The sequence below is a fragment of the Nicotiana sylvestris genome, chromosome 11, assembly GCF_000393655.2.
Source record: "Nicotiana sylvestris chromosome 11, ASM39365v2, whole genome shotgun sequence".
In the NCBI taxonomy this organism is placed as follows: domain Eukaryota; kingdom Viridiplantae; phylum Streptophyta; class Magnoliopsida; order Solanales; family Solanaceae; genus Nicotiana; species Nicotiana sylvestris.
The window spans coordinates 118,573,695-118,598,100 of record NC_091067.1 but is presented as its reverse complement, the minus strand read 5'-3'; the positions used below and the strand labels follow the sequence as shown (position 1 = coordinate 118,598,100).

Here is a 24,406-nt window from a genome sequence, read left to right as displayed (position 1 = left end):
TGGCCTTCCCCAGATGGTACAATATAGTGATATTATAATCATTTAGCAATTCCAACCATCTCCGTTGCCTCAAATTGAGATCCTTCTGCTTGAACAAGTGTTAGAGGCTACGATGATCCGTAAACACCTCACAAGACACACCATACAAGTAATGCCTCCAAATCTTCAATGCGTGAACAATGGCAGCCAACTCCAAATTATGAATGAGGTAGTTCTTCTCTTGAGGCTTCGACTAACGAGAAGCATAAGCAATAACTCTACCCTCCTGCATCAATACACATGCGATACCAACTCTCAAAGCATCACAATACACGGTATATGAATTTAAAGCTGATGGCAAAACTAATACTGGAGCTATGGTCAAGGCTGTCTTGAGCTTCTGAAAGCTTTCCTCACACTCATCCGACTATACAAATAAAGCACCCCTCTAAGTCAACTTGGTCAAGGGCGATGCGATAGATGAGAATCCCTGAACAACCGGCGGCAATAACCCGCCAAACCAAGAAAACTACAAATCTCTGTGGTTGAGGACGGTCTAGGCCAACTCTGAATTGCCTCTATCTTCTTCGGATCAACCTGAATACACTTGCTGGACACCACGTGCCCCAAGAAAGCCACTAAACTAAGCCAAAACTCACACTTGGAGAACTTTTTATAAAGCTTCTCCTCCCTCAATCTCTGCAACACAACTCTTAAATGCTCCACATGCTCCTCCTGACTATGCAAATACACCAGAATATCATTAATGAAGACTATGACAAACGAGTCGAGATAAGGCCGGAACACGTTGTTCATCAAATGCATGAACGCTTCTGGGACATTGGTCAGCCCAAAGACATCACTAAGAACTCATAATGACCATATCAGGTCCTGAAAGCCGTCTTAAGAATATCCGAGTCCCTGATCTTCAACTAGTGATAACCTGAATGGAGATCATTCTTGGAGAACACTCTCGCTCCCTGAAGCTGGTCGAATAAATCATAAATGCGAGGCAAAGGATACTTGTTATTAATTGTTACTTTGTTCAACTACCTATAATCAATGCACATCCTTATAGTACCATCCTTCTTCTTCAAAAATAGAAATGGCGCACCCCAAGGTGACACACTAGGCCGCATGAACCCCTTATCAAGGAGTTCCTGAAGCTACTCCTTTAACTCCTTCAACTCCGATAGTGCCATATGATACGGAGGAATAGAAATGGGCTGAGTACCCCGCACTAGGTCAATACCAACATCAATATCCATGTCCGGTAGCATGTCTGGCAGGTTTGCAAGAAACACATCGGAAAACTCCCTCACAACTCGAATAGAATCAATACTAGGAGTTTCTGCACCGACATCCCTTACAAAGGCTAGATACAAAAGACAACCCTTCCCAACCATACGCTGGGCCTTCAGGAATGAGATTACCCTACTGGGAACATAATCAGTCAAACCTCGCCACTCAATTCGTGGCACACCCGGTATAGCCAATGTCAATGTCTTAGCATGACAGTCCAGAATAGCACCACACGGAGATAGCCAATCCATGTCCAAAATAATATCGAAGTCTACCATACACAATAACAACAGATCCACTTAGGTCTTCAGACCCCTAATAGTCACCATATACGACCGGTACACACGGTCTACAACAACAGTATCACCCACCGGAGTAGATACATGAACAGGTGAAATAAGAGACTCATGCGGCATATCCAAATAACGAGCAAAGTATGATGAAACATAAGAAAAGGTGGAACTGGGATCAAATAATACAGAAGCATCTCTATGGCAGACTGAGACAATACATGTAATAACAACATTGGAAGCAATAGCATCGGGTCTAGCTGGAAGTGCATAGAAATGGGCTTGACTTCCACCTGATCGACCTCCCCCTCTAGGGTGACACTGACCTCCACCCCTAGCTGGCTGGGCAGGTGGTGGTGAAGTAACTGGTACTGAAGCCGATGGTTGATTCCTTTGTTGAGATGAACCCGCAAGATGACGAGGATGTTGCCTCCACATATGACCCATCTCTTCACACTCATAGCAACTTCTGGGCATTGGAGACGAGGATTGAAGGGAACCCCTATCACCGGAATGACTAGCAGATGCACCTGGTATAGAAGAGCCTTGAACTAATAGAGCACGGGACGAACTCTGAGCTGGAAGGGCACTAAGTGATGATTGACCCTGATGAGAACTGTGAGAACCATGACCCGATAATGCCCCATGATAACCTAGGTGGGCTAGCTGAGCATGCCTGAATGGACGGCCTCTGCCGTGCTGAAACTGACCTCTCGAAGGAGCACCACCATAACTACCAGATCCTCGAGGCCTCTTGGCCTCCCTCTCATCTCGCTCCTGGCGATGAACTGACTCAATCTCATGAGCAATGTCAACAACCTCCTCAAAAGTAGCACCAGTCACCCTCTCCCTGGTCATGAGAATACGAAGTTGGTAAGTAAGGCCATCCGCAAACCTCCTAATCCTCTCTTTATCGGTCGGAACCAACCAAATAGCATGACGAGCTAACTCGGAGAACCTCATCTCATTCTACATCACAGTTATCTCTCCCTAACGCAACCACTCAAACTGCCTGTGTAGATCCTCTCTACGAGACTAAGGCACATACATCTCCAGAAAGAGAACGGAGAACTGCTGCCAAGTAAGGGGTGTTGCACCAACAGGCCTACGCTTCTCATAAGCCTCCCACCAAGTGAAGGCAACTCCAGAAAACTAAAAAGTAGTAAAAGCAACCCCGCTGGTGTCCAGAATACCCGTTGTGCGAAAATCCTCTGACACTTGTCCAAGAAACCCTGGGCATCCTCGCCCTCTACATCACTGAAAGTTAGAGGATGAAGTCTACCAAACCTCTCCAACCAACGCTTCTCATCCTCTGGCATGGCAGGAGCTACATAGTCCTGAGCAACTGCAACCGGCTAGGCTGGATGTTCCCCCGGTGTCTGAAGACCTTGCACGACCTGCTCAGGTGTGCAAGCGGCGGGAGTCTAGGTGCCTCCCCTAGCCTGAGAAGTAGTTGCAGCTGTAGTAACTGAACCCGCCTGAGATAGACCAGCGCATACTGATAGAATCTGAGCCAAGCCCTTCTGAAAACCCGGAATCACAATGGGCACAACTGGTGCTGCTAGAGCGTCCACAACTAGGACCTGATCCTGAACTGGGGCGGCTGGTGGATTTGCAGGTGCTGCCCTAGCTGTTGTGCGGGCCACACCCCAGCCCCTCCCGCGACTACGACCGCATCCTTGGCCTCTAATAGCCACAACTGGTGGTACTGGTGGTCGTCCATCCTGACCGGTAGCGCGTGTCCTCACCATCTGTGAGAGAATAGAATAACAGAAGTTTAGTACTCGGATCAACAGATTCGCACGACAAGAATTTCAAGAATATGAAGTTTTTCCTAAAGGTTCTGCAACCTCTCGAGGATAAATACAGACGTCTCCATACCAATTCGCGAGACTCTACTAAACCTATTTATGACTTGTGAGACCTATGTAACCTAGGCTCTGATACTAACTTGTCACGACCCTAAACCTGGACTCGATCGTGATGGCGCCTCTCGTGAAGACAAGGCCAGCCGACACACTCCCAATTCATTTTAAGCAATTAAAATAAAACAAATTAAGTCTTTAACATAATAATAATCCCAAAATAAGGTGAAACAGTACAATTGCGGAATAGACATAGCCCGACATCGGGGTGTCACCAGTCATGAGCATCTACTATCCGATTAAGGACAGGAAAAGTCTACATAGTCTATTACAGATGCAAAACAAAGTAAATAAGATAGGGGGAGAAGCACTGGGCTGCGAACGCCAAACAACTACCTAGTGAATCTCCGAATCCACCTAAGCTGGAAGAAATCAACACTCGCTAGTGGGGCCTGAAGCGCCTGAATCTGCACACGGGGTGCAGGGAGTAAAGTAAGTACTCCAAGCCAGTGAGTAATAATAATAAATGAAGACTAAGCGATAAGAAATCACGTAAAAGCACATCAACGTGCTATAAAGAAGCAGTATAAAACTAGTAAAAGTAACGAGACAGTAAAAACATATAAAGACACCTTAGTCCAGATTAAGCTTCTTTAAAACACCTTCTTAACAGTTAAACAATTAAATGAAAAGCGGCTAGAATAGATAAACACATAAAAAAAATCTACCCCTCGGGCACAATGTCAACAGAATCCGCCCCTCGGGCTATATCTCATATCATAATGGGTACCCGCGCTCATTGGGGGTGTACAGACTCCTTGAAGGGCCTCTTACGACCCAAGCGCAATATCAAGTCATCTCGTGGCATAATCAATAGGCTCTCAGCCTCATATCAACAAGCTACCTAATGGCATACAATCTCAGGCCCTCGACCTTATAATCATAAATCGGTATATCCTTACAACACAAGCCCTCGGTCTTACTTGGTCAGAATCTTGTAAGCCACTCGGGCAACAGTAAAACATGATGCTCAGCTCAAATTATCATTTAGAATATTATTTAATGTGTTAAAACAGAGTAAACATGCCTGAGTTTTGAAAATAGTAGAATATAAAATGATTGAGTACAAGTATAAAGTCAAAACAGAGAGGATATATCAGTAAAAATACCCTAAGGATACAAATAGTTGGCACGAGGCCCAAATATGGTATTCAACCCAAAACATGATGATAGAAAATAGTTTTCAATTAAATACGCAGTAAAACAATCATTCGGGATAGACTAAATCACAATCCCCAACGGTGCACAACCCCACGCTCATCATCTAGCGTGTGCGTCACCTCAATATATCACAATTATAACGACCCAAAGGGGTCATCACCTGTTTCTTATTCATTCTGTGCTTTCGAGGCCTTGAAAACCTCATTTAGAATTGCCTCGATTTGCGTGCATAGTCCGGGCGGGTAGCTGAAAAGCTTAAATATGATATTCTATGAGAAATGCTAAGTTTTGAGTTTAAAATGAATAAATTTGAATTCGGTCAACATTTTGGGTAAACGGAACCAGACCCATAATTTGACGGTCCCGGAGGGTCCATAGGAAAATATGGGACTTAGGCGTATGCTCGGAATCGAATTCCGAGGTCCCAAGCCGAGAAATGAATTTTTGAGTAAAATTGTTTTTCTGAAATTGTTAAGGAATTTTGAAATTAAATTTGATTAGAACGTGTTGATATCGGGCCCGTATTTTGGTTCCGGTGCCCGGTACAGGTCTTATATGTGATTTAAGATGTTTCTGTAAAGTTTGGTTAAAATCAGACGTCGTTTGACGTGTTTCGGACTTGAAGTTCTAAATTTGAATCTTGATGAAGTTTTTGGAAAAACTCTTGATTTTGAGCTTTGATTCGTTGTTATTGATGTTATTTTGGCGATTTGATCGCACGAATAAGTTTGTATGATGTTGTTGAGTTAGTGCATGTGGTTGGTTAGGAGCCTCGAAGGCTTGGGAGTGTTTTGGAGGTATTTCGGAGTTGTTTTAGACTTATGAAAGTTGCAGGTTTCCAGTTCTGGTATGGTCTTCTTCGCGTTCGCGGGAGAACCCTCGCGAACGTGATTAGCAAATTTGCTGAAGGAAAAATCCTTCTACGCGAATGCGTAGCCCAGGACTCGAACGCGAGGCAATGAGGGTTTATACCTTCGTGAACGCGGACCTGGCCACACGAACGCGAAGGCCAAGTGGCCTGGGCAGGGGGTGGGGTAATTACCTTACACGAACGCAACCCCTTGGATGTGAACGCGAGGGCTCGAGGCGCTATAGCTTCGCGAATGCGAGCCCCTATCCGCGAACGCGAAGGACGAAAAGCCTAACCTATCGCGAACGCAAGAGGTCTATCGCCAACGCGTAGAGTCATTTTGTCCAGTTATTTTAAAGTTCCAAAACAGAACCAAGAAACGGGATTTCATAACATTTTCATAAACCCCTTCTTCTCCAAAGCTCCTAGGCGATTTTTGAAGCATTTCTTCACCAAAGTTTCTTGGGTAAGCATTTTTTAACTCATTTTTTTCTTCTTCCATCAACATCTATTGAAATTCTAGGCCTAAAACATGTAATTAAGGGTGGAAATTAGAGAGTTGGGTAGAGTTAGGGCTTTTTGATTTTTCTTGATTTAGACCTCGTTTTGGGGTCGAATTTGAAAACAAATTATATATTCGGGCTCGTGGGTGAATGAGTGATTTGATTTTGGTTCGAGCCTCGTGTTTTGACCTAGCGGGCCCGGGGTCGATTTTTGAGATTTTGGGAAGAATGTTTGGAAAGCTATAATTAGGCATTGGGTTCGCATTATTTAGAATTTATTGATGTATTGACGTCATTATTGTATAGATGCAATCGATTTGGAGCCGAATTTGAGAGGGAAAGCGGTAATTGACGATTGATTTGGCCATGGAAGTTTGAGGTAAGTGTTTGGTCTAACCTTAGCTTGAGGGATTATGAGTTGAGTCTTAATTGCTACTTGCTAATTGTCGAGTACGGCGTATAAGCATGGTGACGAGTATCTATACGTTGGTGTCTAGCATGACCGTGAGTCCTTATATTGCCGATATTCTGATTTTGTTATATCTTTCATGCCTAAATGATGATTTCTATATGTTGTAAAGAGCATGTGAAAGAAATTATTATCTTTGAACTTCGAGGAGCATTGGCTCGAGTGGTAATACGAATTGTGAAAGTATATGAGATAATTGAACCCTTGGAGCATTGGCTCAAGTGGTAAAGTGAGTTATGAATAAGAAGCGAAAGAAAGAGAAAGAGTTATCGATTTGTTCCCTTGCCGGGATGTTTGGTTCTTTGCTGATTATCTCTCTTGTTGGGATATTGAGATTTATTGATATTGTTCCCTCGCTGTGATTTAGCTGTCTAATTGTATTCCCTTGCCGGGAGCAGTGATTTAGCTGTCTAATTGTATTCCCTTGCCGGGACTTCTAGTATTATTTGTTTACTCCCTTGCCCCTTGTTTGTGATTGTTGTTTGGCGAGGAAGAGCGATAAAGCATGAAGGGTGATGCCGTGCATTGTTTGCTAGTGTGAGGAAAGAGTGTAAAAGCACAAAGGGTGATGTCGTGCCGCACGATATACCATTTCGTGCCGATTTTATTGATTATATGGTAAGGAAAGAGAGTAAAAACACGAACGGTGATGCCGTGAACATCTTTATTATATGATTGCTTTGGTGAGGACGAGAGTAAAAGCACGAAGGGTGATGTCGTGCATTTGTTGGTTTCTGATTCCTTATTGAAATCTGAGTCATATTGTTTCTTTCATTGCTTGTTGTATTTGATTTACTTCGAGTTTATACATTCCCTTACCCTATTTGCCTTGTGATTGTTGTTTGGGTGAGGAAGAGCGTAAAGCACGAAGGGTGATGTCGTGTATTGTTTTTTGGTGAGGACGAGAGTAAAAGCACGAAGGGTGATGCCGTGCAAATTGTTGATTTCTGCTTCCTTGTTGATATTCTAGTTATGTTGTTTCTTTCCTTACTTGATGTTTTTTTTATTCGGACATATTATCTCCCCCACAGCATGTTTCCCCCTCCCACATTGACTGGTTATTTTTGTATCTCTTTTCCACTGTATATATATATACATGAACTGCACAGGTTTATCTAGAGTCTGGTCCTAGCCTCGTCACTACTTTGCCAAGGTTATGCTAGGCACTTACCAGCACATGGGGTCGGTTGTGCTGATACTACACTCTATGTACTTTTGCACAGATCTAGGTCTTGGACAGCAGTAGTAGCACGGGATCCAGCCTTCAGTCTAGTGAGATACCGAGGTAGCCTTGCAGGCGTCCGCAGGCCCGACGTCTCCTCTATCTTTTATTTCAGTCTGTTATATCATGTATTCGAGACAAACAGTTTATATTTTTCTTTCAAACGGTTGTACTTAGTACTCTTAGAAGTTTGTGAGTGATGTGACACCAGTTCTTGGGTAGAGGCTTATGTTGATTTCCGCATTATTGTTCAGTTTCTTTGATTTAAGTCTTCCGCTTATTTAATTAATTCCGCTGTTTTCATGCTATTACTGATAAGGGTTAAAAGAAGTAAATTGCTTAATGAAAAAGGTAGTTAAGGGTTGGCTTGCCTAGCTCTCATCAGTAGGCACCATCAGGACTCCCGAGGGTGGAAATTCCGGGTCGAGACAAGTTGGTATCAGAGCTCTAGGTTACATAGGTCTCACAACTCACGGACAAGCTCAGTAGAGTCTGAGGGATCGGTACGGAGACGTCTGTATTTATCCCCAGAGGCTACAGAGTTAGGAAAATTTCACATTTGTTCTTTCTTGTCGTGCAGATTTGTTCCTCAAATGCTAATTAGATTTCTACTATGTTCTTTCGCAGATGGCGAGAACACGCACTTCCTCATCTACCGCTCAACAGCCCGAGCCCCCGGAAGCAGCTCCCACTAGGGGCAGAGGGCGAGGTCGAGGCCGTGCTAGAGGCTGAGGTAGGGGCAGAGCTCAGCCCCGAGCAGCAGGACCAGTGGCGGAGCCTCAGGTTGATTTTGATGAGGAGGTTCCGGCCCTAGGAGTTCCGGTAGGCCCAGATCAGGTCCCAGAGGGGTTCATTGCCACCCCAGTTCTTCATGACACACTAGTCCGATTGGGGGGCCTCATGGAGAGTGTCACCCGAGCGGGTTTGCTTCAAGTAGCACCAACCACTTCTCAAGTTGGAGGATGGGCTTAGACTCCTGGTACGCGCACTCTGGTGCAGGTAGCTCCCCAGGTTCAGGTTCCATCGGTTCAACCAGCTATGGCAGTTTAGCAGGGTGTAGTAGCTCAGACCGGCGATGGGGCGGCTATGTCCGCCGATGCTCTGTGGAGGCTGGATAGGTTCACCAAGCTCTTCACTTCTACTTTCAGCGGTGCATCTACTAAGTATCCCCAAGATTATCTAAACAGCTGCCATGAGGTTCTTCAGAACAAGGGTATTGTTGAGACCAATGGGGTCGATTTTGCTGCATTTTGCTTGTTTGGATCCTCCAAGACTTGGTGGAGAGATTATTGCTTAGCCAGGCCAGCCGATTTGCCATCTTTGACTTAGGAGCAGTTTACAGTGTTATTCCTGGAGAAGTTTCTCCCCGTTACTCAGAGAGAGGCCTATCAGAGGCAGTTTGAGTGCCTCCAGCAGGGTTCTATGACGGTCACCCAGTATGAGACCAGGTTCATCGATCTATCTCACCATGCTCTTGTCATACTTCCCACCGAGAGAGAGAGAGAGGTTGAAGAGGTTTATTGATGGTCTTATTCAGCCGATTCGTCTTCAGATGTCCAATGAGGCCGGGAGTGAGATCACCTTTCAGGAGGCGGCCAATGTGGCCCGCAGAGTTGAGATGGTTTTGTCACAGGGAGGTGGTCATGAGTCAGATAATAGGCCCTGTTATTCAGGCAGATTCAGTGGTACCTCGTCTGGAGGCAGAGATTCATATGGTAGAGGCCATCCTCCTAGGCCCTTTTAGTCCGCTCTCCAGGTCTCACATGGTACTTCAAGTGGTCATGGTTCTCAGACACATTATTCTGATCAGCAACCTTATAGTGCACCACCAGCTCCCATCAGTGCACTGCCGCTTCAGAGTTTCCCAGGTGGTCATTCAAGTCGACAGGGCCAGTAGTCTCAGCAGCCGAGGGTTTGTTACACTTGTGGTGATCTGGGTCATATTGCCAGGTTTTGCCCTCGAGCGCCAGATAGCTCTCAGCATCAGGGTTTTCATGCTATGGTACAAGCACCATGTGTTCCATAGCCCGCTCATCCGGTTAGAGGTGGGGATAGAGGTGCTAGAGGTGGAAGTGGAGGTCCTAGAGGTGGAGCTCAAACCTCCAGAGGTGGAGGCCAGCCAGCAGCAGGCCGTCCCAGAGTGGTAGTTTAGGGTGGTGGGGCCCAGCCCTAATGTTACACCCTTCCAGCTAGGCCCGAGGTTGAAGCTTCAGATGCAGTCATTACAGGTACCATTTTGGTTTGTGATAAAGATGCTTCAGTGCTATTTGATCCAGGGTCTACGTCTTTGTATGTGTCATCTTATTTTGCACCGTACCTAGTCATGCCTAGTGATTCATTGAGTATTCCTGTTTATGTGTCTACACCGGTGGGTGATTCTATCGTGGTTGATCGAGTTCATTGTTCTTGTATTGTGGTGATTGGGGGTCTTGAGACTCGTGTTGATTTGTTGCTTTTAGACATGATCGACTTCGATGTTATATTAGGGATGGACTGGTTATCACCTTACCACGCTATCTTGGATTGTTATGCCAAGACTGTGACCTTAGACTTACTGGATTTGCCCCGTTTAGAGTGGAGAGGGACTCCTGGTCATTCTACCCGTAGCGTTATCTCGTACGTGAAGGCTCGGCGTATGGTCGAGGAGGGGTGTTTGGCCTATTTGGCGTATGTTCGCGATTCTAGTATTGAGGTTTCCTCTATTGATTCTGTGCCTGTTGTTTGCGAGTTTCCTGCAGTTTTCCCTTCAGACTTGTCGGGTATGCCACTCGATAGGGATATCGACTTTTGCATTGATTTGGCTCCGGGCACTCAGCCTATTTCTATTCTGCCGTATCGCATGGCCTCACCTGAGTTGAAAGAATTGAAGGAGCAGTTGTAGGACTTGCTTGAGAATGGTTTCATTAGACCCAATGTTTCACCTTGGGGTGCGCCAGTGTTGTTTGTTAAGAAAAAGGATGGTTCGATGAGAATGTACATTGACTACCAGCAATTGAAAAAGGTTATGATCAAGAATAAGTATCCACTGCCGAGGATTGATGATTTGTTCGATCAGCTTCAGGGTGCCAAGGTATTTTCAAAGATTGACTTGAGATCTGGCTACCATCAGTTGAGGATTAGGGCATCCGATGTCCCTAAGACAGCATTCCGCACTTGGTATGGGCATTATGAGTTCTTGGTTATGTCATTCGGGTTGACAAATGCCCCAGCAGCTTTCATGGATTTGATGAATCGGGTGTTCAGGACTTATTTGGACTCGTTCGTGATAATCTTCATTGATGATATTCTTATATATTCCCGTAGCCGGGAGGAGCATGAGCAGCATCTCAGAGTGATTCTTCAGACTTTGAAGGATAGTTAGTTATATGCTACGTTCTCAAAATGTGAGTTCTGGTTGAGTTCAGTTGCATTCCTGGGTCATGTCGTATCAGCAGAGGGTATTCAGGTTGATCTGCAGAAGATTGAGGCAGTCAAGAACTGACCTAGACCAGCATCAGCTACAGAGATCCGAACTTTCTTGGGATTGGCAAGCTACTATCGTTGGTTCGTGGAGGGGTTCTCATCTATCGCAGCCCCGATAACGAGGTTGACCCAGAAAGGTGCCCAGTTCAGATGGTCAAACTCGTGTGAGGCAAGCTTTCAGAAGCTCAAGATAGCTCTGACTACGGCACCGGTGTTAGTATTGCCCACAGGTTCAGGGCCTTACACAGTCTATTGTGATGTTTCCCGTATTGGGCTTGGTGCAGTGTTGATGCAGGATGGCAAAGTCATTGCCTATGCTTCAAGGCAGTTGAAGATTCATGAAAAGAACTATCCCCGTGCATGATTTGGAGTTGGCAGCCATTATTCATGCATTGAAGATTTGGAGGCACTATTTGAATGGCGTGGCATGTGAGGTGTTCACTGACCACAAGAGTCTTCAATACTTGTTCAAGCAAAAGGAGTTGAATTTGAGGTAGAGAAGGTGGTTGGAGTTGTTGAAGGATTATGACATCACTATCTTATATGACTCGGGAAAAGCCAATGTGGTGGTCGATGCTTTGAGTAGAAAGTCAGCCAGTATGGGCAGTCTTGCTTATATTCCGGTCAGTTAGAGGCCGCTTGCTTTGGGATGTTCTGGCCTTAGCCAATCGATTCGTGAGGTTGGATATTTCTGAGCCTAGCAAAGTATTAGCTTGCACGGTCGCTCGTTCTTCATTATTGGAGTGTATCCGTGATTGGCAATTTGATGATCCCCATTTGTGTGTCCTTAGAGACACGGTGCAGCGTGGAGGTGCCAAGCAGGTTACCTAAGATGATGATGGAGTTTTGAGATTGCAGGGTCGAGTTTGTGTGCCTAATGTGAATGGACTTCGAGAGTTGATTTTAGAGGAGGCCCATAGTTCTCGGTACTCTATTCATCCGGGCGCCGCGAAGATGTTTCAAGATTTGCGACAACATTATTGGTGGCGTAGAATGAAGAAGGATATTGTTGCACATGTGGCTCGGTGTTTGAATTGTCATCAGGTTAAGTACGAGCATCATAGGCCTGGTGGTTTATTTCTGAGGATTGAGCTTCCCGAGTGGAAGTGGGAGCGCAGATCACTATGGACTTTGTTACTGGACTTCCACTGACTCGGAAGAAGTTCGACGTAGTTAGGGTCATTGTTGATAGGCTGACCAAGTCAGCGCATTTCATTCCTGTGGCAATCTCCTATTCATCCAAGAGGTTAACTGAGATCTATATCCGGGAGATTGTTCGCATTCATGGTGTGCCGGTATCCATTATTTCGGACCGAGGGACGCAGTTTACCTCGAGTTTCTGGAGGGCAGTTTAGCGAGATTTAGGCACCCAGGTTGAGTTGAGTACAACATTTCATCCTCAGACGGACGGGCAATCCGAGCGGACTATTCAGATATTGGAGGATATGCTCCTAGCTTGTGTTATTGACTTTGGAGGTTCATGGGATCAGTTCTTGCCTTTAGCAGAGTTCGCCTACAACAACAGCTACCAGTCGAGTATCTAGATGGATCCTTATGAGGCTTTATACGGTAGGCGGTGTCGATCTCCGGTTGGATGGTTTGAGCTGGTAGAGGCTCGGTTGTTGGGTACGGATCTGGTTTAGGAGGCCTTGGACAAGGTCAGGATCGTTCAGGATAGGCTTCGTACAACTCAGTCCAGGCAAAAGAGCTATGCAGATTGTAAGATTTGAGATGTTGCTTTTATGGTTGGTGAGCAGGTATTGCTCCGAGTGTCGCCTATGAAGGGCGTGATGAGATTTGGGAAGAAGGGAAAGCTTAGCCCTAGGTTCATTGGTCCGTTTGAGATTCTTGACCGAGTGGGGGAGGTGGCTTATAGACTTGCATTGTCGCCGAGATTATCAGCCGTGCATCCAATTTTTCATGTGTCCACGCTTCGGAGGTATCACGGCGATCCAGCCCACGTGTTAGATTTCAGCACTGTCCAATTGGATAAGGACTTGTCTTATGAGGAGGAGCCGGTAGCTATTCTAGACCGGCAGGTTCGTCAGTTGAGGTCCAAAATTTTCCCTTATGTTCGTGTTCAGTAGAGAGGCCAGCCTCCTGAAGTATCGACCTGGGAGCCCAAGTTCGATATGCGGAGCCGTTATCCTCATCTGTTCCCCGACTCAAGTACTTCCCCGACCTGGGAGTCCAAGTCCGATATACATGTTAGATTTCAGAACTGTCCAATTGGATAAGGACTTGTCTTATAAGGAAGAGCCGGTAGCTATTCTAGACCGGCAGGTTCGTCAGTTGAGGTCCAAAATTTTCCCTTCTGTTCGTGTTCAGTAGAGAGGACAGCCTCCTGAAGTATCGACCTGGGAGTCCAAGTCCGATATGCGGAGTCGTTATCCTCATCTATTCCCCGACTCAGGTACTTCCTTCTTCTGTCTGTTCGAGGACGAACGGTTGTTTTAGAGGTGGAGAATGTGACGACCCAAAGGGGTCATCAACTGTTTCCTTATTCATTCTGTGCTTCCGAGGCCTTGAAAACCTCATTTAGATTCTCCTCGATTTGTGTGCGCAGTCCGGGCGCGTAGCCGAAAAGCTTAAATATGAAATTCTGTGAGAAATGCTAAGTTTTGAGTTTAAAATGAATAAATTTGACTTCAGTTAACATTTTAGGTAAACGGACCCGGACCCGTGATTTTGACGGTCCCGGAGGGTCCGTAGGAAAATATGGGACTTGGGCGTATGCCCGGAATCGAATTCCGAGGTCCCAAGCCGAGAAATGAATTTTTGAGTAAAATTGTTTTTCTGAAATTGTTAAGGAATTTTGAAATAAAATTTGATTAGAACGTGTTGATATCGGGCCTGTATTTTGATTTCGGCGCCCGGTACAGGTCTTATATGTGGTTTAAGATGTTTCTGTAAAGTTTGGTTAAAATTGGACATCGTTTGACGCGTTTCGGACTTGAAGTTCTAAATTTGCAACTTGATGAAGTTTTTGGAAAAACTCTTGATTTTGAGGTTTGAATCGTTGTTATTGATGTTATTTTGGAGATTTGATTGTACGGATAAGTTCGTATGATGTTGTTGAGTTAGTGCATGTGGTTGGTTAGGAGCCCCGAGGGCTCGGGAGTGTTTCAGAGTGGTTTTAGACTTATGAAAGTTGCAGGTTTCTAGTTCTGGTATGGTCTTCTTCGCGTTCGTAGGAAAACCCTCGCGAACGCGATGAGTAAATTTGCTGAAGGAAAATTCCTTCTACGCGAACGCGTAGCCCAGGACGCAAACGCGAGGCAATGGGGGTTTATACCTTCGCGAACACGTAGCCCAGGACGCGAACGTGATGCAATGGGGGTTTATACGTTCGCGAACCCGGACCTGGCCACGCAAACGCGAAGGCCAAGTGACCTGGGCAGGGGGTGGGGCAATTACCTTACGCGAACGCAACCCCTTGGACGAGAACGCGAGGGCTCGAGGAGCTATAACTTTGCGAATGCGAGCCCGTATCCGCGAACGCGAAGGCCGAAAAGCCTGACCCATCGCGAACGCGAGAGGTTTATCGCGGACGCTTAGAGTCATTTTGTCCAGTTATTTTAAAGTTCCAAAACAGAACCAAAAAACGGGATTTCATAACGTTTTCATAAACCCCTTCTTCTCCAAAGCTCCTAGGCAATTTTTGAAGCATTTCTTCACCAAAGTTTCTTGGGTAAGCATTGTTTAACACGTTTTCTTCATTTTCCATTAACATCTATTGAAATTCTAGGCCTAAAACATGTAATTAAGTGTAGAAATTAGAGAATTGGGTAGAGTTAGGGCTTTTTAATTTTTCTTGATTTAGACCTCGTTTTTGGGTCGATTTGAAAAACAAATTATATATTCGGGCTCATGGGTGAATGGGTGATTTGATTTTGGTTCGAGCCTCGTGTTTTGACCAAGCGGGCCCGGGGTCGATTTTTGAGATTTTGGGAAGAATGCTTGGAAAGCTATAATTAGGCATTGGGTTCACATTATTTAGCATTTATTGATATATTGACGTCATTATTGTATAGATGCAATCGATTTGGAGCCGAATTTGAGAGGGAAAGCGGTAATTGAGGATTGATTTGGCCGTGGAAGTTTGAGGTAAGTGTTTGGTCTAACCTTAGCTTGAGGGATTAAGAGTTGAGTCTTAATTGCTACTTGCTAATTGTCGAGTACGACGTATAGACATGGTGACGAGTATCTATACGTTGGTGTCTAGCATGACCATGAGTCCTTATATTGACGATATTCTGATTTTGTTGTATCTTTCATGCCTAAATGATGATTTCTATATGTTGTAAAGAGCATGTGAAAGAAATCGTGATCTTTGAACTTCGAGGAGCATTGCCTCGAGTGGTAATACAAATTGTGAAAGTATATGAGATAATTGAACCCTTTGGAGCATCGGCTCAAGTGGTAAAGTGAGTTATGAAGTAAGAAGTGAAATAAAGAGAAAGAGTTATCGATTTGTTCCCTTGCCGGGATGTTTGTTGCTTTGCTGATTATCTCTCTTGCCGGGATATTGAGATTTATTGATATTGTTCCCTTGCCGGGATTTAGCTGTCTAATTATATTCCCTTGTCGGGACTTCTAGTATTATTTGTTTACTCTCTTACCCCTTGTTTGCGATTGTTGTTTGGGCGAGGAAGAGTGATAAAGCACAAAGGGTGATGCCGTGCATTGTTTGCTATTGTGAGGAAAGAGTGTAAAAGTACTAAGGGTGATGTCGTGTCACACGATGTACCATTCCGTGCCAATTTTATTGCTTATATGGTGAGGAAAGAGAGTAAAAGCATGAGGGGTGATGCCGTGCACATCTTTATTATATGATTGCTTTGGTGAGGACGAGAGTAAAAGCACGAAGGGTGATACCATGCATTTGTTGGTTTCTGATTCCTTATTGAAATCCGAGTCATATTGTTTCTTTCATTACTTGTTGTATTTGATTTACTTCGAGTTTATAGATTCCCTTACCCTATTTGCTTTGTGATTGTTGTTTGGATAAGGAAGAGCGTAAAGCACGAAGGGTGATGCCGTGCAAATTGTTGATTTCTGCTTCCTTGTTGATATTCTAGTTATGTTGTTTCTTTCCTTACTTGAAGTTTTTTTTATTCGGACATATTATCTCCCCCACAACATGTTTTCCTCTCCCACATTGACTTGTTATTTTTGTATCTCTTTTCCGCTGTATATATATACATACATGAACTGCATAGGTTTATCTGGAGTCTGGTCCTAGCCTCGTCACTACTTCGCCGAGGTTAGGCTAGGCACTTACCAGCACATGGGGTCAGTTGTGTTGATATTACACTCTGTGCTCTTTTGCACAGATCCAGGCATCCGCAGGCCCGGCGTCTCCTCTATCTTTTATTTCAGTCTGTTATCTCATGTATTCGAGACAAACAATTTATATTTTTCTTTCAAACGGTTGTATTTAGTACTCTTAGAAGTTCGTGAGTGATGTGACACCAGTTCTTGGGTAGAGGCTTATGTTGAATTCCGCATTATTGTTCAGTTTCTTTGATTTAAGTCTTTCGCTTATTTAATTAATTCCATTATTTTAATGTTATTACTGATAAGGGTTAAAAGAAGTAAATTGCTTAATGAAAAAGGTAGTTAAGGGTTGGCTTGCCTAGCTCTCATCAGTAGGCACCATAACGACTTCCGAGGGTGGAAATTCCGGGTCGTGACAACAATGATTTGTAATCTGGGGTTTCATACCTTCAGGACAACATTTAAAATTATTACTCACCTCTATCCAGTCCAATATCTAACCTGCAATGCCTTTGCCTCTCAAATCAGCCTCTGGATGCTCCAAATCTAACCAAAATCAGTGCAAACCCATCAAATTATGCTAAGGGAACAAAGCCCACTCGAAAAAAATCAAATTACAATACAAATCCCGAAATTGGCCAAACTCGACCCCCGGGCCCACGTCTTGGATTCCGATAAAAATTACATCAATAGACTCCTTATCACTCCCAGAGTTCATTCATATCAAATGCATCAAAATCCAACCACAAACGACCCCTCAAATCCCAAATTCTAGGTCTCCAATTACAAGCCCTAGTTCTTCATTATTAGGCTTAAATTCCATGATTAATTAGGTAGAATTCACATTAGGATCAAGTATTAAGTCCATAAATCTTACCTCCAATTGTTCCCCCTTGGTTCCCTCTTCAATCCTCTTTAAAGAGCTCCAAAATCGCTCAAAAATGGTGAAAGTTAGCCTTAAAATCGCGGACAATGGCTATTTAAACATTCTGCCCAGGCATTCAAATCCTTCTTCGCGAACGCGGTCAAAGCCTCGCGTTAGCGAAGCACAAACTGACGTTGACCACATTTTCCTCCTTCGCGAATGCGTCTGACCTCTCGCGAACGCGATGCTTCCTGACTCCAACCTTCACGAACATGGCTTCCCTTATCGCGAATGCATAGATCAATGGTCCAGCCCTTCGCGAACGTGGGACCTCCCTCGCAAACACGAAGGCCAACTCTTCAGACTCACCTGCTAACCCTTCGCGAACGCGGGGGCCTACTCGCGAACGCGAAGGCCAATTGTCTGCAAGCATACACAACAGTTTTTCTGCAATTTTCACAATATGAAATGGTCCGTTTAACCACTCGAAACTCACCCAAGGCCCCCGGGACCTCAACCAAACATGCCATCATATCCCATAACATCATTCAAACTTGTTCCAACATTCGGAACGCTCAAAACAACATCAAAACACCAAATTTGCATCAGATTCAAGCCTAAGAATTCCAAAATCTTCCAAATTCCGCTTTCGATCAAAAAGTCTATCAAACCACGTTCGAATGACCTGAAATTTTGCAAACATATCCCAAATGACACAACGGACCTACTACAACTTCCGGAATTTCATTCTGACCCCTATATCAAAATCTCACCTATCAGCCGGAAAACGCCAAAATTTCAATTTCGTCAATTCAAGCCTAAATCTACTCTAGACCTCCAAAATACATTCCGATCACGCTCCTAAGTCCCAAATCACCTCCCGAAGCTATCCGAACCATCAGAACTCACATCTGAGCCCTTTAACACATAAGTCAACATCCGGTTGACTTTTCCAACTTAAGCTTCCTCAAAAGAGACTAAGTGTCTTAAACCTTACCAAAACCTCTCCGAACTCGAACCAACCATTCCGATCTCACATAGAACCGATTAACAAAGCAATAAGCAGTAGAAATAGGGGAACTGGAGCGGTAACTCATGAAACGACCGGCCGGGTCGTTACAATTTTGACTTGTTCAAATCACATAATATATTGATGTATGTTAACACATGATTTCAAAACTCAAAATAATATTTTTATTTTTATTTAATAAAAACATGTTTAGAAAGAATTATAAAAACAATATGTTTTTCACTAGTCAAAGCCGCCACTTTCATAATTTTGTATATTAATCCAAAATTACATAACTAATGTCATATAAAACAGTCAAGTTTTTATTAATATAATACTATGATTATGTACAAAACGCAACTAAAACAGATTAATGAAAATTAATTTACTGCTTGTGCATATGTATATTAACCCATAATTACAAAATTAATAGCAATCAAAAACAGTCACATTTTTATTAAAAAAACATATTGTTCTTGATAAAAAAATGTAATTAAACAGATTGTCATATAACACCACTGTTTATATATGTGTATATTAATTCATAATTTTAGAGTTACAGAATTAAGATACTAACAAATACAATCAGGTTTTTGACATAGAATAATCATACCAAACATGTATCAATAAACAACACCTTTTATTATTACTCTATTCATGTTGTATTACATTATCTAGTTAGATGTAAGACGGCGTCTGATACCAATTATTAGAACATGCACAGCGGAAGCAAGCATACAATCCAGGCATCAAATACATGTAAACTAGACAACGCAATAATAACGAGATTAGAAGCACTAACCTCTTGAAATAGTTGCATAGATCTTCCAAACAGCAAGAATCTAGGGTTGCAGTCTTCTGTTATTTGCCTAGTAAAACCTTGGATGATTTTTGCTTTTGGGTGGGCAAGAACAATGCAACTCTAAAAAGTCAGTTATTGGGTGAAATTAGCCTTGTTTTAATAGATTATTTTTGGCCGAAATTGTGCTCCAAAAACGTGTAGGATTCTCCTTCTACAAGTAGAATCTTACTTCAACTCTATTAGATGACTTTTCTCCAAGGTCACTTTTTATCCAAGTCTTGTCTAGGTTTTTACTAGGTATAGCAGGGACCACACAAATAATAAGAGGCTACCAATTATAACATTAATTCAAAATTATCATGAATTAATTCTTACTATAATTAATTGTAATTTATTCCACTAAAAAAACTACAATTGAACTCCTCAATATGAATTTCAAAAATTCAATAACACTTATTTTAACTCCCCATATTAAGATCACAAATACCAGTTATTAAATTAAATCACTGAAAATCTAATTTAATCAATAATTAAATCCTTTACAATTTCGCTTAAACTATTTCATGTGACGGATACAAAATCCACCGGCCAAGTTTTCACATGAAAACTTATAAGCTTACATAAAGGGGTATCATCAAACTCAAAACCGAGTCATGAATTCTATCAACTAATTATTATTCACAAATATTATTCGTTATTGTCCAATCCATTAGACATACACTAACTCTAAATCGAGTCGTACCTTTTGATAAATCAAAACAATAAACAAATTACATTGATCATAATAATTATATCAAGATTAGGAGTATATGCTTATTTAAAAAATTAGAGAAAATGCTTTATATATTCAGTACAAAACATCTTTTCTCTACTTGGTTTGTTCAATATACACTGAGTATACTAGCACAAGAAGTTGGGGCAAAACTACTCTCATAATCAAGACAAATTATACGATAATCTTGTGCTACAATCATCAAGATATTTTGTCCAACAATATCTTTGATTGTAGTTTATTAATTATGAGAACCAACAATTTAATCTTATGTGTATGAGCTAAGACTCCATACACTAATTGTCTATTACATAATTAAAAGGACACACATGTAACAAATGATTATTTAAAATAGTATTTTATTGAATTGAATAAATAAATAAATAATTGTTCCATAAAGAATTAATAAATATAATACTATATCTAAACTGCATGGTTAACAGTATATCCCAACACTTTGTACAAGGGAACAAGGGAATGAAAATTCACCTGAAAGATATTGATGATAGGTTGAAGCAGAAAAATTTGAGATGCTGGCAAATTGGGAGAGAAAGTATACGATTGAACGTGTACTAACTCAGTTGAGAGAAGAAATGGCTGCACCAGATAATAGTGAGCTTGTTCAAGCCGACGGAAGGTACCCTTTTCTGAACCGAGTAAGCAAGATGAGTCTGGAAGATGGCAATTTAGACTCTATTTCTCATATAACCCATAAATATTTATGCTTGTTGCTGAATAAAAAGATCAATGAGCAAACTTTGTGGATCTTGCAACTTTGCTTTAATTTAGTGCCATTGTATTACCAGTTCTGTGCCTATTTTCTGTCAGATCTATGTCAAAGGGAGTGTTTTTATCATTAATAATATTAGTATCATATATGTTGATTTATCCACTGCATTGAAAATTTAGATTTTGACACACTTACATGAGTAGGAGCTAATATAAAATTTTGTCACCATTAGCAAGAAGATGAGGTTGGGAGGGCAGGAGATAAAGAGTCATAACTAAGCATTAAGTCCAGGTTGCCCCTGATTTTCCCTTGAATATTTATTCTTGTGATTATAAGTTAGGCTGACAATTAGTACACTTATCTAATTTACATTTATCCTTACACTGACATATATGTTTGTGGTAAAACTAAAAAAGTTATACTAACAAACACTAGGCGTAAATTAAGCAAACTTTTGAAAAAGGAAAAAGTTGAAGAAACATGACATTTCGATTCGAAGCTCATTCAAACATCTTACTTGTTTGGACTTATATTCAAATAACTCATGAATATTAGCGGATAAACAAATATTAAATGGAAAACAATCTGATCAAATAAAGCAAGAAAATACTGAATGTGCAGAATTGACCAGGAGTCCACCAGAGCAAAAGTCAACTTTTCCAGTTGGGTGAAATTAGAAGGATAATATAGTAAATTAGTACTACTAATTAACCACTATTATTAGAAAGGTCAAAGGCCATAAGAAAGAATGTGTCTTCTAAGCCAACAGTAGTTGACTGGGCCAAATTGCTGACTTTTCATTCTTCCTCACTTATTATAAGTTTAGTCACGTTTCCAATGAGATAAATGAATGATTGAACCTCAAAGCCGTCTTATTTGTTAATTAATTTGATTCTACTAATAAATCCATTTCCAATCCAGCACGTTCTCCACACGTATGTGTGAAAAAAGGGAAAATTTATAGGAGACTTTTTATTTAAGTTTCTTAGATGACATACCCTGGTACAATTATTAGAAAATAATTTTTTTTTAATATTATGAATTCGTCCAAGGTAGACTTAAAAATTAGGGACTATTATCATGACCCGCCACACCATCATGCCACATAGGTGCCACTTGCACTATCAGAAAAAGGGCCTATGGCAATAGTTATTTTAGCAGCGGTTAAACAACCGTTGCCATAGAACATCTATGGTAACGGTTACAACCGTTACAATAGCATTTAGGTGATATCAGCACACTTAAGCTATACAACCGTTGCAATTGTAAACCAACCGTTGCCATAGATTAATCTTGCGCAACGGTTATATAAACCGTCCCAATAAAATTATCTACTGGAACGCTTTTATTGTAAAATAGGTGCTCTCCCAAATCCCTAAATCCAACATCAGTGATTTTAGCCATGTAAGTTATTTTGATGCCTTTTTTTAACTCTTCAATCTATCCATGGAGGTTGTCGAGTTGCTCTAGGGCTGGTGTATTTATATTTATATTGATTGCTGTAGGATTGCTCTAGGGCTGTGAATCTGAACTTTTTCTTGCTTTTTTTTTTTTTTTGTTAAATCAACTCAACTTACAGACATTGAAGCTCGTTGTTGCTGACCATTTAGGATTCAAGAATTGTCAAGAACTTCTTTAATTTTAAAAGTTTTAGGACTGTGAGTCTTTTCAATTGGTAATAATGTGGTTGAGTAGGAATGGTTAAATTGATTTTGAATATCAGAATTTAGGATTAAGTACTGATTATTGTGATTTCCTGAATTTATTGTCTGCTGTTATTTTGTCGATGTTTAATTTTAAATTTGATTCCCACTCCATTGTTCTTGCTTGCTTGAGTAGAAATATTAAGTTTATGTTATCAGGTAACTGTTAACATAATGTGTCTGTAATACTGCATTATTGCTCTCATCAAAATTCCTTGTGGCTTTCTCCAACTCTTCCATACTGAACTGCTTAAAAGATGGGCTTGGTCCTCCCTTTTCAGCTCCATTGTAACTATTTTGGTCAGTACATTTAGCAGAAAGTAGAGTTAGCAGGGCAAATTTTTAGTTCATTTCCATTGCTATTGTAAACTAGTGATGATATTTTTTTCTACATTACCTACTGTAGATGGATCTGAAGAAGCACTGTCTGAATTCTTATTTGCATTATTCCTGTTGCGAAATGCGCAAAAGCATAAAAATAAAATTACTCCCAAGAGGACTACTGCCCCTCCAATTCCTTCTCCTATAGCTGCAAATGAACTTGCCATCCAAGAAAATCATCCAACTTTTTTGAACATTAATTGACACTTGTATTGATAATATGGACCAATGAAGAAACTTTCAGGTCAAAACTGCTGCTGAAAAAGTTGAATTTTTTCATAAAGATGAATATAAAAGTACCAACTTGAACTCCATTATCAAAAATCAGATGAAAGTGGTGGTCCTCTTGATTGGAGACTTATGTACTAGAAAAAATAATTGCTGAGGAAGGAAATGACAAAATCTTTGAGAAATGTCAATTAGTTGATTTCAAGAATCCATTTGGGAAACAGAAACTATGCTGCCAATTTCCTTTATATTCAGACAACTCATTGGCTAATTTCTCATAATACCCCACTTTCTTGTCCATGCATTTACACATACCAATATGTCATTCAATAAAAGAAGCTATCACCACAGTTGAAGAACCCCCTCTTTATATAACTAACAAAGAATCTCTTGTTTTTTTCTTCACTTTTTTCCTTGGCCTGTTGCTAAGTAAATATAAGAAAAAAGGACTTAATATTTATAGTTTTCCTCAGATTCTGTCCTCTTTTTACACCAATTCAGTTAAGATTACATACCTTGTCAGCTGTACAAGTATTTTTTGATTTCCTTGTGTAGAAAGATAATTGGCATAAAGGTGTATAAGATTTCCCACACAGCAAGAATATCTTATAACCAAGATAAAATCTTTCACTACTAGGAGTACTGTACTTATTTTATTCATAGTGGAATTCTCTGTAATCTCTTCTAGTGGTCTACAAACAATGACTTTCTTTATTTCTTTCTTGCACTATGCATATTGGGTTGGAAAAAAGAAGAGCTTTTAAGGAGGCTCAAACTGTTTTTTTCCCTTCCAGTTATGTTCCTTTGGTGATTACAAACATCACAAGGAAATGCTAACCAATAGTTTTAATCTAGCTTGTATGTTCCTTTAATGATTGGTTTAATGAAGAAATGGTAATATAATGGTCAACTCCTTGCAAATATGATTAACATAGAACCCTCTCTTACACAAAGTGGAAAGTAACTTTTGGCCATTGGTAGAACACTCATCTATAGATTAAAAACATTATCTTGATTTTTATAACATTGCCTTATGCTATTACTTGGATTCTGATAGCTTCCAATAGTACATAAGTTCCATAAATTGTTGTCATGACTATTTCAACATCTTTATCAGCATAAACTCCTTTGAGTATAATTAGTTTGTTTTTGTATCTAAGGCAAAATTATTTCTTGTTCTCTTTGCTCGAATGCTCTCTAAGTAATCCCTCTCTGATGTCATTTTTTTGTTTATTTTTTGCATGCTCCTCCTTGTTGAACTATAGAACCTTCTTTGGTGGTATAGATATTATTAGCTGAGAGAAAATTTATTTCTGATAGCTGAGGAGAAATCATTGCTGGTAATTTAGGGAACACCCGCTGCTAGTAAGTTTTCTTAATTTAAATTTTTGGTAATTAAATTTGTGTATTTAGAAATGGATTTGAATTTGTTGCTTCTGCTTCTGTTTTTGCTTCCTATATATAGTGTTGTCT

The 24,406-nt window shown here is 41.3% G+C and overlaps 1 protein-coding gene across 1 annotated transcript; it reads left to right on the top strand.

Annotated features, from left to right (window-relative positions):
* The first annotated feature begins 10,672 nt into the window (after positions 1–10,672).
* On the top strand, positions 10,673–20,800 carry LOC138881557 (uncharacterized). Its single transcript, XM_070161791.1, has 3 exons — positions 10,673–10,771; positions 20,401–20,528; positions 20,698–20,800. Exons 1-3 carry the CDS (start codon positions 10,673–10,675, stop codon positions 20,798–20,800), a joined length of 330 nt encoding a protein of 109 aa, XP_070017892.1.
* Positions 20,801–24,406: the final 3,606 nt, after the last annotated feature.